We start from the raw sequence: 16,593 nt of genomic DNA on the forward strand, positions 1-16,593 counted from the left end.
ATAATTGCAGTTATAATTATTATTATTATCAACAGCTAAAGTACAATAAACATATTTTTTCTATAAATAAAAATGTTTAGTGGTTTTGTTTAAGGCCAGGGCTGTCATGTTTCGAATTTATCTAGATATTTTGAAATGTTACTAAACATTGTTTTATGGCCTTTTATGTATATTTATATAAACGTTTTTATACTTTTTGATATGTATATATATCTATTTTTATTGTTGATTCATTAATTAATTCAGTGGGCGGAGTCTGACTGCGTGACGCAGCGGATCAGTGCTACGTGGACAGGAAGAAGCGCCGTCAGCTCGGAGAGGAGATTCGTGCTAAATGTCCAAAACAAAACGATGCTTCGAAAACTGAGCGAAATGCCTCAAACGGGCGAATGACAACGACTTCTTTTAGCTTGCTTTACGTTGTTTTACACGACCGAGGCTTTTAATAGCTATGGGGTTCGTCGGTATTGAGCGCTGTCCAGTTTGTTGGCCAGTTAGCTTAGCGGGCTAATAGGCTAAAAGTGGCAGGAACAGCTCGGTTTGTTTATTCGCTCAGTGTGAATTTGACTCTGTAAGAATGATCTGAATCGTCGCTTTCTTAAGCAGCTGTTCTCCTGGCTAGTGAAACACTAAAACTAGCTGGCTGAGGGCAAAGATGAGTTGGTTCAACGCTTCCCAGCTGTCCAGCTTTGCCAAACAAGCTCTGACATCTGCTCAGAAATCGATCGACCGGGTTTTGGACATAAAAGAAGAGGACCAGTGGGGAGATGCCATCACACCTACTTTAGACGGTGGGTTTTACACAGCTTGGTCTCATTTGTTTGGTTTTTTTTTATTGGTGGTGTCTATTTTAGATCAGTTAGAGAGATAAAAATAGAACAAGACAGAGTTGTCCCTGTTTCCAGTGCTGAATTGGAGGCCCACCTGGACTGCATGGTTTCGTAAGCCCCCTTTATGATCCTTAGTGAGGTGCTTTTCCTGAAGCTGTAGGAACTGAGCTGCTGTCTTTGGGAGCAAACTCAGGGTGGCATGTTTACTCCAGTGACAACTGGCCTTTCTGTAAGCATGTATGCGGTTTGTTCATGTAGCTTTAATGGAATAGTGTCTTAAAACTAGAAGGTAGCTTCCAACATCCATGTTATTAATCAGCCTAAGAACTTTTTGTTAGTTTGTTAGGGTCTTCTTTTCTGTCCTGAATAATATGCTAGATCTCCATAATAAGAGGTGTAAGCAATGGCACAGCTGTATAGAAGGGGTGACCACTAGAATGGAAGGAAGTAAATGTGTCTTAAATGTAAATGTAAAGATGTAACAGAGTAGATAGACCCACCCCTAAGTTGGTGGTATCAACTTTCTGTGTATTCTATGTGTGCGACAGACCTAGATGTAAACTTTCAGACATCTATTTAAAATGTACAACTCATGTCTCTTCTTGTTTATTGCCAGATTTATCCAGCAAGCCTGTAGCCACAGGATGGGGAATGAATCAGTGGGTTTCTCCCACAGAAGAATGCCCAAAAACTCTTCCCTCTTCATCAGAGGCCATCACCAAGCCTGTCACTCGCACTGTGGTTGATGAATCAGAGAGCTTCTTCAGTGCCTTCTTGTCTCCGGGAGACATCCAGACGGTCCAAAAGCCTTCGGTGGTGTCTGTGGCGCCGACCAAATCCTACCGCCGCATACAGGAGAAAGCTGACCAAGAGACAAAACCTGCTGGCAAGGATGATGTAGACTCTGCCAAGCTTTCTCAGCCAGATTCGGATGTATGTGACAGCATGGGACCAGAAGAGAGCAGTCTGGTGGAGGTCATGCTGAAAGAGCTAGAGCCACCATCAGCTAGTGTACCCCAGCAACCACCTTCAGCTAGTGTTCCGCAGCAGCCTGAGCCTGTTGTTCTTGCTCCATTGACTGCACAAGAGCAAACGACTGAACCAGACATCAGTGAGAGCAAAGCTGAGGAGTCTGAGAATTCTGGGCTAGCTCTGGAAGTCACTCAAGTGGATGCACCTTTGCCTGTAGAGACTGAACCTGTGGATAACATTGATAGCTCTGGTCCTGCAGAGCCCAAAAGCCCAGTCAAAACTCTGTCGGTCCCACCAAAAGACATCATGTTGGATTCTAAAGACCCTAAAGCGGAAGACCGGCAGAGTGACACCCCATCGCCTCCAGTTAGCGCCTTCTCCTCTGGTACCTCCACAACCAGTGATATTGAGGTGCTGGACCATGAAAGTGTCATCAGCGAGAGTTCAGCCAGCTCCAGACAGGAAACGGCTGAAGCTAAAGCAGGTTTGCATTTGATGCAAGGCTCGTTCCAGCTGCTATCCGCCTCAGCCTGTGGCGATTTCCCCCGCCTGGACGACTACCCAAAGCTGACAGAAAGCTGCGGGTCTTCTTCAGACGCCTTTGAACGCATTGACTCCTTTAGCGTCCAGTCACTTGACAGCCGTAGTGTCAGCGAGGTCAATTCCGATGACGAGATTCCCGGAAACCGCACCCTGGCATCAGTCACTGCTGGCCCCGCCCCTGTTTCCCCTGCCCTTCTGTCACCATCAACCAGTCAGGAGCAGGAAGAGGCGGAGTTAACAATGACAGACTCTATAAAGGACCAAACGCTGGAGGAGAACGAGATGGAGGAAAGTGGCCGTAGTGCTACGCCAGTAAATTGTGACCAGACTGAAGACTTGCAGGAGGCGGAGCAAGAGGCCAGCTTGAGTTTAACCCTGTCCAGCATAAAAACTGATCCTGATGAGGCACTGACTCCGCCAATAACCGAGGAGCTAAAAGGATCCTCCACCTCCCAGCTGCTTGAGCTGCAAAAGGTTAGAGGGTGCTAGGCATCACGGACGCAGATTCTAAGCCGAGACTAAATGAGATTTTAATGGTGAAATGCCACTTAATCTAAGTGTTTATGAAACTGTTCCTGCGAGTCTGTGTATCAGACATTCTTTTGGTTTCGGCTCGAAACTTCTACCCACACATAAATTGAGTAATTGACATCTACTGTGTATCTTGCCCGCCTTTATTAGGGATATGTCGGCTGAGTTCTAAATAACCATCAATAGGTAGTAGGCGCCTGCACGGGACTTAGTGATAAAGCTGTGATAAAGACCTTTGATAAATTAGGTCAACATATACTGCTAACTGCAGTATGTAACTTTGGAGAAATGGGCAGGACAGCGCTCGTGAGAACTGCATAACCCTTCATAACTTGTATCGTGTTTGGGTAAAATCCGACAACATTGCTCTTCCGTACATGTACATGCTTTTTTCACGTCCAGTATCTCTCAGTTCGTCCATCAGGGGTAACTCAAAGTGTAAATTACACTTCCCACTGTAGGGGGAGCCCAGAAGCAAAAATGCAAATTTTCCATATTGTTGCTTTAAAGAATGCAGTGCTTCATTAAGAAGAGCATAATTAGTCCTGTTTAATTGGAGCGAATGCAGCAACAGTTGAATAAAAATCACTGCACTGTGTAGGAGACAGTGTTTGGATAGCAGTTTAATCTGCCACTGTTGGTCCATTTTGTCTGCTTGTCAAAACATAGTGTAAAAGGTTGTGTATTACAAACATCGTCTTTAAATTTCATGATATACTAACTTGACCGTATTGACCTACCCTAAATTTCTTTAAAATTTTTTTTTTGAAAAGCCAAAAAGCAAACTTCAGGCTCTACTACATGACTTGACTTGTGGTAATGGGACAGTTGTGTAAATTTGATTCTACAATAAACAGTCTGGGTAGGCTGCTACTGAGCTTTGCTAAATATCCCTGTAGAATTTTTGTCCAGAACAATTTGCTGCCAGTTTTCTTAAAGCTATCAGCACTTGCTCGGCAATTAATTGCAAAACTACCTGTCCGCCTACAGTATGTGCCATGAAATAGACGCTGCATGAGGCTAGAGTTGTCTTTTCGTTTATGTTCTGAGCGACTGACTTGCTTTATTTTTGTTTCAGGTTATTGTTGAGCTTACGAGCAGACTGGAAAAAAGAGAAACTCAGCTGCTGACCGTCAGCAAGGACAAGGCCCGTCTGGAGGAAGAGTGTGATAACCTCAAAGAGTGAGTAGCCCAGGGTCATTTATGGTGACTAGTTGATTTGTCTTTTTCATCTCCTGGTTTGCTTTGAGTTGAGTCTTTTGCTGAAACAATATGTTTCACTCCAGCTTTGAGCAGATCTAGTTGGCCATGAGGATTAGCTACCTAGGACCTTGAGGAAAGTATCAGCTGTGTGTGTGTGTGTGTGTGTGTTCTTGCAGTTCTAGTGGCAAACTCTGGCACAAAGAGCAGATTGAGAGGTCAAAATATTTACTTAAGCTGAGGAAAATGTGTTCTAAAGAACGAAGGCTGGAAAATGAACAGGGGATCTTGCTCATGTTAACATCGAAGCCTGACTGTTATTTAGTTTGTCTGAATTAAGTGAGAGAGAAGACTTTCCACAAAATGAGCAGTAGCCCCAGATCATGTTCTGGTTCAGTGTGTTGTTGTGATGGAGTTGGGGAAGGCTGTTTGTTTTAGATTTTAAGTTCCCTGTTATTTTTTTTTTGTAATAAATAATTTTAGATTTGACTCAGTTACCCAACCCACACGTTAGTACCCTCCCCCCTCACATGTGATGCTCCTGACACTGGGAGGGTGAGGACTGATCCATGCCTTATCCGACACATGCACAATCAGCCACTGTGTCTTTTCACACTGCCACCAGTGCAACAATGGGCAACCAACACACTCAGAGGAACTTGCTCTGAGGTACCCAGCTCTGATACAGCAGCTAACAGATGCCCATGCCAGCCAGCATTGCACTGAGGAGAATCATTTGGGGAGAGCAAGGCCAATTGTGCTCTCTCAGGCTCTGGCTGCTGATGGCAGGCAGCATGACCTGCTAAAGTTCCCTTTTAATTCAGTCCTTACACCCCCTTGGTGTTCATCTAAAAATACAAACAGTGCAAAGTGCAGTCTTACTTTCTATATATTCACACCTTACAGTTGCTAAATACTTACAGATATTCTTGCTTATGTGGATTCTGACATTGTGTAACATTGTGTGGGAACCCCAGATGTAAATGTATGTCTCATGAATATTTTTTCCCAATGTTTAATAAATGTCTGCTGTATTTTTAGCTCATTATAGACACAGTGGTGTCGCCTACAATACGACCGACATAAACATTTCACTGAGACTGATAGCTTCATTAACTTCACTCAGAAGGCACTCTGCTACACAGTGAGGGGAAGCCCGGCTGTTCTTTACCGCGTGAGCAAAGTGCGAGTCTGCATAGCGCTGTGAGAGAGAGCCGGGGCTTATATCTGGGCTGCTCCTCTTTGGAAGGACAGAGCTAGGTCTGCGTAGCACTACGAGAGGGAGCCAGTTGGTGCTAGGGCTTTGAGTGGTAGGGCTCCACTCTGAGCTGAAAGTAGAAATATCTGTCTCATATCTGTGAAATGACAACCACATCTCAAAGCTAAAAAAAAAAACATCAGCCAGGCACATTCATTGGAATATTAAGACTACGCCCAGGCTGTTCTGACTCCGCCCAAAGAGATCTGAGGAGTGCATTTTGGGTGCGATTTTGGGGGTTGTTTTCTCAAATTTCGCTTTACCCTAGTTTAGTATTATACAAAACTATTCCAGTACCAGAATGTGTTCCCAGGGGCTTTAAAGGGGGGGCTTTAATGATAAAAGTATCATACAAACCATGTTATTATATATTATTTATACAATAGTGGTTTGGGCAACCAAGGTGGATCTATAACTGTTTAATGACTAAATGTGCCTTCTAGTGAGGTGATAAGCCTGAAGGAGGAGACATCCAGCGTGCAGTCTCTGAAAGACGAGTTCACACAGCGTATCGCCGACACCGAAAGGAAAGCTCAGCTTGCCTGCAAGGAGAGGGACATCGCCAAGAAGGTGAGAGATGTTTGTTTGCTTTTATGTCTTTGGATTGAATACATATTGCATATGGGTAGATGTAGATGGTCAAAGCCTGTACAGGACTGCTGATCTAGGGTTCGATTTCACACGGCATTTTGGGTGGTTTTGGTCCTAGCAGCACATCCTGTTCCAAAACACTTTGTGAACACAGGTGTAGGAAAAGGTGTGTAAACACTGGGTCAAGTGACTCTGTTTGTTCATGTCACGTGCCATTTCTCCAGGAAATCAAAGGCCTTAGAGAAGAGCTGTCAACAAGATTGAACTCCAGTGATACCCTAGAGCTGATTAAAGAAAAGGAGGAGCAGATCAGAGGCCTCCTAGATGAGGGTAAGTGCATTCTTAGGAAGAGGACTCTTGGATAGTGCCAGAGAAGACATTACAGTAGGTTCTCCCTAATAGATACATTAGAGAATAGAGGTTCTTTGATTCATTTTGATTAAAGAACTCCTAAGGATCCACTTTCTTTGAGAGTGAGGGGCTATATGATGCCATGTCAAGGTAGCCAGGTGTACACAGGTTCTTTGCGTCATCCTGTTCCTCCCGCATGCTGACACCACGCAGAACATTTCCTGTAGTGAGACCATCGCCTGACACGGAAAATATTCAGCTGTACGCTACATGCTAGGAGGGCAACTCGAGATAATGTCCAGACCGGATTATCCAGACATTTTCTGGAGTTCATATGTAAAAGTGACGAGAGAAACAAGAGAAACATTTACTTTGCAAATTGGTCAGCCTGCTCATAGCACACAGTCTCTTTAGAGCCCTGGTGATATCACTACTTGGTTTTGCGATAAGGAGTAAAAAGCAGTATACTTTGCCGACCTAATTTCTAGGATGGGTCAAAGTCCTGATGTTGAGAATAGACATTATTTCTGGAGCACTCTTGAGTGTGTGTGACCTATTTACCAGAGAATTAACACCCCCCCCCCCCCCCCCCCCCCAAAACAAGAACACATGACCTTCACACTTACCCCTCTGCTATAACATTGTTTGGGTCTTTCCCAGGTTCTAGCTTTATAATGTTCTGTTTTAGTTCCCAGTAGAACAGAATGGCAACCACATATTTAAGACCATTATCAGAATCACGAATGTTGGAAGCTCATTTAGGAGAAAAATGTGTTCTGGGATATTTGGTGATCGGCTTGGGAGTCTACTGGAGCCATCAGCCTCCTTACTGGAGAACTACACTCATAAATAAAGGTGCTACAACTGTATTTGATTACATAAAGTGCCATGTGAGTATATGAAGAATCTTTTAAAAGATTCTAAGAAGTGGAAAGTAAAGGTTCTTTACCAATTCATAGGTTGTTCGCACTTAGATCTTTATAGAACCAACAGTGGTTCTTCTATACCATTGCTCAAAGAACCCTTGTAGCACCTTTAATTATTAGTGTATCCGTACATTAGTCAACATTGTTTTATGATCATGTCGGCTCAGCCAACAAAACAGATGTGTACCGTACTCTCATCAGCCCTGGATGGATTGTTGCTCAACAGTATTTGTTGTAAACAGCAATGTTTGTCTTGCTATTTGGCTCCACTTCAGATCAAGAGTTCAAGCCAGCTTTCTCCTGTTTATGTCATGAAACCTGATCTCCAGGCATTGTGATAAGCCCTTTGTGCATGTCTTGTGATAAGCCTTGTTGACTGAGGGATGTTTATTTCCCTGTCAGGTGAGAAACTCTCTAAGCAGCAGCTGCAGCACTCCAACATCATCAAGAAACTGAGGGTGAAAGAGAAGGAGAGCGACACGAGGCTCACCAAACAGTCCAAAAAGCTTAAAGAGCAAGAGGATGAGCTTAAACAGCTGCAGCAGGTCAGAGAGAGAGAGGAACCTGTAGCATCATGCATTGTATGCTAGAACCAGACACTTTTAGATTCTTACTGGAACTGGATTAGTTTATTATAATCCAGTATGAATCTAATGTGCCTGTAGTTTCTACAGTCAGACACCTAATAGTTGTGGGTGTGTTTTAACCAGTATGAATCTACAGATGTGTGTGGTTTGTACATTTTTGACACTGATAATTGTGGAATCGTTTTAATCCAGTATGAATCTACAGTGTGTTTCGTTTTTACAGTCAAACAGTAGTAATTGTGGATAGGTTTTAACCAGTATGACTCTACAGTTTGTGTAGTTTTTAGTCTGACAATAAGCACTGTGGAGTGATTTTAATCCAATATGAATGTACAGTGTGTTAATGTAATCCCTACAGTATCATAATAATAATAATATCAATAATAATAACAATAATAATAATTCAAGAGTGTTTTTAACCAGTATGAATCTTGTTGAAAATAATTGTCTGGATGCCTGGATAAATTACGTTAGTACTAAAATATTGTTGATTTAGAAGCTTTTACCAGTCTTGAATGTGTAACGAATCTGAATAGTTGACCTGGTGTGTGAGTCCAGGTTCTGGATGGGAAAGAGGATCTGGAGAAACAGCATAGAGAGAACATTAAGAAGCTGAACTCTGTGGTGGAGCGGCAGGAGAAAGATCTGGGCAGACTGCAGACTCAACATGAGGAGCTCCAGGAGAAAAACCGCAGCCTACAGGCCGCCTTGGACAGCTCTTATAAGTAAACACACACATGCACACAGACATATACTGACATGTCAGTGTATTTGGTGGTTCCTTGTGAAAGATGAGAAAATCTTTATGAAAATCTCAAAATGTTGTCATTAATATGTCACATAAGTATACGAAACTGTACTGGTAACATGTAAGTATGCAACATATGTAGTTATGAAAGTGCAAAATCAAAAGTAATGGACCCTTTTTCCCCCCCCCACGTTTGTGGCTGTTGAGCTGAATGCTCTAACTTAAGGTGGAACCCAAACGCATTAGTGTTACCAAATGATCTCAGCGTCTCAGCGCTTGTATAATCCGTTTTTCTGCACAAACACTGAGCTCATACTCACTCCTCCCGTCCTGTTAGTCTACCTTATTCATATTTTTTTCCATTTGCTGTGTGTGTTCAGGGAGCTTGCAGAGCTACATAAGACCAACGCCACAAAGGCCAGTGAAGCCCAGGAGCTGGCTCTGAGCCGGGAAGTGCAGGCCAAGGAGGAGCTCAGCCTGGCGCTGGAGAAAGCCCAGGAGGAGGCCCGCCTTCAGCAGGAGGCTCTGGCCAATCAGGTAAGGCTCTGTCCTCATTGACCTGGCCTTATCACTGTAACTGACTATTCAGTTAAAATAGTAGCCTATTCATCGAAGCACTTATTCATTTAAAAATAATCCATACACAGTCGAACACTACTTTAACAGTCTCTCTCATTTCCTGTCGTGCCTGTGGTTTCAGGTGGCAGACCTGAGGCTGGCTCTGCAGAGAGCTGAACAGCAGCAGGCCAGAAAAGAGGATTACCTACGAGAAGAGATCAGTGAACTCCAGGAGGTAATTTGCACTGCTGCCCTTTCCTTCCCAGACGGCATGTGGTGTCATGTATAATAATGTGAACAACCACCCTTTGCTCAGATGACACTAGCGAGACATTGTGGCATGAACTGTATTAGGTGATGGAAGATGTTCATTATAGAGGCTAACTGGTTCACAGTAGTGCATCGATTGCTCTGTGCCACTCGCATGAGTCATTGTTCCGAGATGCTTCCACCCTTTTCCCGGTACACTTTTATTTTGCCCCTTTGGACATCTGCCTAATCGTGTCTGGACTGTGTTAATACCAAACTGGTGTTCATAATATTCTGATATGACTGTGACAGTGAGTGATGGGTGGTAGCATCTCGGAAACCGCTAACTCCATAGTGAAGCAGTACTGAGAATGGACTTGCACTTGGGAGAAGTGCCTCCCAATAGTGCAACAGTAGTGCCCCACTGGTAATTGAGGCCAGAGGAGAATGACGTCCCCAGTGAGTATTACAGAGCAATCGTTGCACCACTGTGGAGCAGTCAACCTCTATAATGAACACCTTACATTACCTGATACAGTAGGTATCATAATGTCTTGCTAGTGTCATCCAAGCCAAGGGTGGTTATTCCCACTATTAAGTTGGTGGTCATAATATTCTGATATGACTATGTATATATGATGAGGATGATGAACTATATAATACTGTGTTTGTATGTGTAAAAATAATATTATAGCTTATATTATTTGTTTATTTGCAACTTATTTAATATCTATTTATATTGGTGTTAATACTCATCCATTCCTGAATGGTATTCATTTTCCTACCCTTGTTACAGAGGTTGCAGGGGGCGGAGACAAGAAACCAGGAGCTGAGTCAGAGCGTTACCTCAGCTACCAGGCCCCTCCTCCGGCAGATCGAGAACCTGCAGGCTACTCTGGGAGCCCAGACAGCATCCTGGGAAAAACTGGAGAAGAACCTCTCAGACCGCTTAGGTGAGAGCAGCTCAAGGAAAAGGCAGCACTTATCATTCAGTCCTGATTTTGTGCTGTAGTTTTGATCCTCTCTCACTCTCTCTCTCTCTCTCTCTCTCTCTCTCTCACTCTCACTCTCACTCTCTTTCTTTCTTTGTGGGTGGAGCAGCTGAGGCCCAGGCCCAGCTGGCTGTTGCCGTGGAAAAGGAGCGCTCAGTAACCGAGGAGCTACATGCCATCAGCGCTCAGCTGGCCTCGCTGGAGTCACAGAATTCCTCGCTGCGGCAGGAGAAGGGGCGTCTGCAGGGTCAGCTGGATGCAGAGAGAACTCGCAGGGAGAAGCTGGAGGACGACAGCAGCAGGTACTTTAGATTGGAGCATCAGTGCATTGTTGCATCCCTGAGATTGGGGTCTGAAGCACACATGATGGGTTAACTGGCTTTTATGTGTCTAGGGAACATGTCGAACTGGAGAATCTAAAGGGGGAACACACTCGAGCCCTGGAAGAGGCCAGAAAGGAGAAGGTACGGATAACCACCTGTCCTTCTAGCCATGCTGCTCTGCATCCATCCCTTTCTCCTCTCTTTTACACACTCTTGCACAAACGCAGTGTTCTTACTTCTGATTCACCTGCAGCTGCTGCTCACAAACCAGCTTGAGATGGAGAAAATGAAGGTGGAGCAGGAGAAGAAGAAATGCTACCTTGCGCAAGAGGCACTTAAAGAAAAGGTATAGGAGTGGAAAGTGCCATTGTACTTATTATAACTTTGGAACTTGCAGTTGATAATATTCATATTGGCTGTACTATTTATTTCAAAACTAAAATTAGCTTCAGACCAGTGAAACAGGACTGCCATGGAACATACCAGATACTAACTGTTTATTAACCGCAAGTCTGTGTGTGTTTTATGTGGTTTAGGAGCGGAAGGCTCTGTCCGTGGGCGAAGCTCCTGCATCCTCCACTCCATCTCTCTCTCGCTCAAGCTCTATCAGCGGGACCGACCAGGGTGGCCTACACACCTCAATGCTCTCTCAGGTCAGTCACATGGGCTCCAGAACCTGTAGAATTTAAAACAGCCAGTGAATATTTACACTAAATTGACAAAAGTTTTGGGACACCTCATTTATTGAATTCATTGCTTCTTCATTCATTGCTATTTTGCTTTTATTGGAGTACCTGTCTCTATTGTCCTGAGACAGAGGCTGTCTATTAGATTTTGGAGCATTGCTGTGAGGTCAGGATGTTTGATGATCACCACCCCTAACTTTTCCTTATCTTCTGAAATCATCCCAAAAGTATTGAATGGAGCACCAACCACCATTCCAGACACAGTTCCACTGCCCCACAGAGGGCTTTATACCCCTTCATTAGTTTTCTGCATTAGCACTGCTTGCCTTGAACCAGGGCTCTGAACTGGTTGGAGGAACTACAAGGTCTAATAGCTGACCCATTATTTATGATGTTAGGCCTAAATACAACAATGTTTTTTTTTTTTTTGGTATTTTCATCCATTATTGTTTTTTTTTACTACAATATCCAGCTAAATACTACTACAATATCCATTCAAGCAGTGATGACCTCCCCACACTGATCCTGGCACTAATATAGAGACAGACATAAACATCTCATCCTCAAGTTTCCACTCCAAAAAGCTTGTTTCTCCTACCTTCAAAATACATCATTAGAAAAGGGTTTTCTAATTCTCTTAACTGGAAAATCATGCTGTAGTTTTTATCTTTACACTAGCAAGTAGGCATGTGTGTAACAGATGTAGCCATTGTCAAGTTCTGAAATTTGGCAGACTGCCCCTTTAAACGTCAGCAATGCTTAAGTCATGTTCTCTTTCTTTGCTGTTGGGGCTGCAGGAGGACTCCCTGGACCACTCATTTGGCACGATGACCGTGTCTTTGAGTGGGGGCAGCCTATATGAGGCAGCACGCTTGAGTGGAGGCTCCAGCATCATTGAGAACCTGCAATCCCAGCTCAAACTACGAGAGGGAGAGATTGCACAGCTCCAGGTAATGTACAGCTGTACCTACAAATCCTGTGCAGCAACTGTGCAGTAGAGTAGTCTGCAGTGAACCACAACAAATTAATGTACAGCTCTCAACACACCTGAGCCAAGTAGACATTTCTGGTTGGTGTAATCACAAAGCAGGAGGTCTAAGTTGCTAGTAAACTAAGCCAAATAACCATAAGTCTTGAACAATCTTTATTTAGCTAATATCTTTTTTGGCTATTTGGCTATTTGACTCTGGTGTGTTGATCTAGTTAAGTAATGAGATGGTATGGAAATAAACCATACTAATTCACTTCACATTACTCTTTTTACATATATAGCTGGAAATCTCAAGTCTGGAGAGGAGCCGTGCGGTGATGGCAGAAGAACTGGTCCGACTGACCAATGAGAATGATGACATGGAAGCCAAAGTAAAGGAGATTCCCAGACTGAGAGTACAGCTCAAAGTGAGTTCATTCAAGCACTTCAACCTTTGTGTTGAGTGTTTTAAAACACACTAATACAGGTCTAATTAAATGAATATCAAATACCTCAAATGTTCTCTCTGAAGGTATTTACACAGGGTTTTTGGAATGATAGTAATAGAGAAGATGTTCTTAACAATGTTTTTGTGCATACCTGTCTTCAGGATCTGGAGCAGAGGCACAACACAATCCTGCAGATGTACGGAGAGAAAGCAGAGGAGGCTGAGGAGCTGAGGCTCGACCTGGAGGACGTCAAGAACATGTACAAGACTCAGATTGACGAGCTGCTTAAAAACCAGAAATAGACTTGCACTTCTCACACACACACACGTGCTGTCTCACTGGCAGCTGCCAGGGCTCCGAGTGCATTTACTGTAGAAGGAAAACTCGCTTTCATTGGATGAAAGCAGAAGCTTTGTGATGTGCAAGAGACTCATCGTCCCTCCACGACTATACGTGTTTTCCTCCTTTGTGCTGGTGTATTTTCACGATGGGGTGTATATACAGCTATTTAAGAACCCCTTTTGGGGTTGTTGAATCGGACACTTTACATGGAATTTTCCTCAAAAGATAATTAGTAGACTAAACAAGAACAAATGCCTGTCTGTGAGTGTGGGCCCAGCTCTGGTGAGTTACTCGCATAACACGGGAGTTTGCGAGGAATCGTGACCCTTGTATCGTACAGTCAACTATTTAATGACCGCATTGACATTTACTCAGAAACACACTGTTCCTATTCAGTCCTTACTGCTCTTACACACCAAGGTGGAAGTCGGTAACAGTCTCTGACTGCTCTTTCCATGGAAAACGTCTCTGAACTCTTTGGAAATCTAGTTAGCACACACGTGGATTGGAAATGGCTCAGTAATATTCCTGAAACACTTGGCAAATCTAGTAGATTGGATACTGTTGGCAGTTGCACTAAACTCTTTCTCTGCTGCTGGTTTTCGTGCTGAGCTTTTTCAGCTTCTGTGGCAATTGAAGTCCAGCAGATATAAGAGGTCCCAGACCTTTTGTTCATTTCATTAGAAGTTCACCTCACCTGAGGAGAGCTGAAAAGTAGAATTTGTGGCAATAATCAATAGAACAAGGTCATCTAGTATACAGAGCATTACCTTAAAGAAGACATTCACTGGAAAATTAAATGTGTGCTAATGTTTTCCACTAACTCTAAAGGCCAAGGCGTGCTTGGTGTCCAGATTTTGCCTCTTTAGTGTATAGCTGGAGGCTAATGGAAGATGTGGAGTGACATGCCTTCACTGAGCACTTTAACAGGATTTCTTTGTAGCACACTCTAGGTCGGTTCTTTGAGCGATGCTATAGAACAGAGCTCTTCAAATCTGGACCTTGAATCCAGTTTTCAGTTCTGGATTTGTTTGGTAATCCTTGGTGGGTATGACACCCCATGGCCAATCAGTTACATGAATTTTTCCCTTAACTTTCAATATGAATGAAATCCAGGACTGGATACTGGATTCAAGGTCCAGATTTGAAGACATGAGCTGTAGAAGAACCATGTTTGTAGAGGAGATGTGTGAATGTGAAGAACCTTACTTGATATAAAGGTTCTTCACATTTACAACTTTACAAAAATGACTTGTCTATGCCATCACTCAAAGAAGCTTTTGTCGTCCCCTTATTTCTGAGAGTGTAACACTGGCTAGGGCCTCCTGGCCCTCAAAACAGCCTTTCTTCTGCAAGATGTTAGAAACATCCCATTGGGATTCTGGCCCATGTTGACATGAATGCGGCACAGAATTCCTGCAGATGTTTTGCAGCACCTTCATGCTGCAGATCTCCTGTTCTACCACGTCCACAAACACAAAGGCATACTACTGGATTCAGTTCTGGTGTCTGACTGGGAAGCCCACTGAAGAACACTGGACTCAATGCAATGTTAATGAAACCAGTTTAAGAGCCTTTTTAAGAACTTTTAAGCAGATGGGTAAATGGCCTTCAAAAATACTTCAAAAATACTTGATACACTCATTCAAACAATGATTGCTGTCAACTGGCCTAAAGTGTCCAAGAAACAATCTCCACACCATTACACCACCTCCACATGAATGAGGAGGTGTGGAGGTGGTCCTGATAAAGTGCTTGGTGGGTGTAGACTGCAAAGCGAAAGAAGCAAATTTGAGACAGCAAGCAATTAGGGGGAACATTTGGTCAATTTGATTTGGGAGTGAGTTGTTCCTTTAAACTGAAACCAGACTGAATCAACTGAAGTGAATTCAGCTTCCCTGCAAAACCTCACTTTTTATTTCATAATAAGATTGTCAGCTGTCATGGAAATATGCAGTTTCGGTGTACATGTGTAAATAAAATGAGAAATATAGACTATTAACGACTGTTTGACTTGAGTCTTGCATTTTAGCTCCCCATTTTTATTCATTTTACTGAGCTGTTGTAAATAACTGAAAAATAAAAAAATAACCACAGTGTGAAACAGCGGCCTCTGGTGGCTAATAATCAAACCGCATGCCGGCTGCTTGTTTCCGGTGTTATGGCGACTTGGTTCCTTCACTCCAGCTTAGTTTGATGAAAAGGGGGTAAGTTTGGATTTACTTCGGGGCAAACTGTAAGCTATTCCTCCCTGTTTTGCTGCTGCAGCCTCCTTTACAGCTTAAACGGAATTCTGTATTTCTTCCGAGAGCTTTTAAATACAGTGCAAGCAGCGCCTGTGTGTCTTTATGTATGGAAGTGCACTACTGTTACTCCTGCCAGTCTGCCCGGATTCTGCAGCGGCTGCGTTTCAAACCCACCTCCCCGAGGCGTTTCTGCGTCTGTATGCACTTTCTGTTGTGGTTCACCTCAGCATGGATTTATCAGTAACAGGAATGCACGGTTGCGAAACGCGGCGGCGGTGTTGTTGTGGTTTGTGGCTTTCTTTTGTGGCCACAAGTTCCGAGGACTGCATCGGCATCCTCTGGTGAGAACCCTTGGGCTTGGTCTCATTTAACTATGTGCTCCCTACGTAGGGCGCGAGATTTGGCGTCTGTGAAATCCCGATATGGGGATTGAGCCTTATTATTTTGACCTGATCTGTAGGGCAAATAAAGAACTGAATGGATGTGTGGGAACGAGGGACACTTTGAGCTAGTGTTCTTGATTATAATCCTAGTCTAGATGGTAAATTGCATTTGGGGGCAATTAAGTGACACATGTCACACATGACTGCAGTGTTTAGTATGACTGCAGTTTTACAAAATACTGTGAAAATAGAATTTGTGGCAATAATCAATAATACAATAATACAATTATTGGTGTGGCGCAACAGATAACACCACTACCTGCCAGTGAGTTACACACCATGTGAGAGACTGGGGTTCGATTCCCGGTCTGTGTGGCTATGCTGCGCTACACCTTGGGCAAGACTCCTAACACTACATTGGCCCACCTCTGTAATACCAGTAACCTTGTAAGTCGCTCTGGATTAGAGCGTCAGCTAAATGCCAATAAATGTAAATGTACAAGTTTATCTTGTTTACACTCCTGAAAAGGTCTCTATAGAAGACCTGGAAAATTAAATGTGTACAAATGTTTCCCACCAACTCCAAAGGCCAAGGCGTGCTTGGTGTCCAGATTTTGCCTCTTTAGTGTATAGCTGGAGGCTAATGGAAGATGTGGAGTGACATGCCCTCACTGAACACTTTAACAGGATTTCTTTGTAGCACACTCTAGGTCGGTTCTTTGAGCGATGCTATAGAACAGAGCTCTTCAAATCTGGACCTTGAATCCAGTTTCCAGTTCTGGATTTGTTTGGTAATCCTTGGTGGGTATGACACCCCATGGCCAATCAGTTACATTAATTATTCCCTTAACTTTCAAT

General features: G+C 43.5%; 1 protein-coding gene across 1 annotated transcript; it reads left to right on the forward strand.

Annotated features, from left to right (window-relative positions):
• Positions 1-298: 298 nt before the first annotated feature.
• On the forward strand, positions 299-15,099 carry tmf1 (TATA element modulatory factor 1). Its single transcript, XM_072665501.1, has 17 exons — positions 299-791; positions 1,447-2,819; positions 3,955-4,058; positions 5,778-5,904; positions 6,150-6,255; positions 7,605-7,747; positions 8,348-8,514; positions 8,918-9,074; positions 9,238-9,330; positions 10,141-10,297; positions 10,446-10,638; positions 10,731-10,800; positions 10,913-11,005; positions 11,196-11,312; positions 12,143-12,295; positions 12,618-12,743; positions 12,926-15,099. Exons 1-17 carry the CDS (start codon positions 656-658, stop codon positions 13,064-13,066), a joined length of 3,456 nt encoding a protein of 1,151 aa, XP_072521602.1. The 5' UTR covers positions 299-655; the 3' UTR covers positions 13,067-15,099.
• The last annotated feature ends 1,494 nt before the right edge of the window (positions 15,100-16,593 follow it).

Source organism: Salminus brasiliensis, chromosome 21 (assembly GCF_030463535.1).
Source record: "Salminus brasiliensis chromosome 21, fSalBra1.hap2, whole genome shotgun sequence".
NCBI lineage: Eukaryota > Metazoa > Chordata > Actinopteri > Characiformes > Bryconidae > Salminus > Salminus brasiliensis.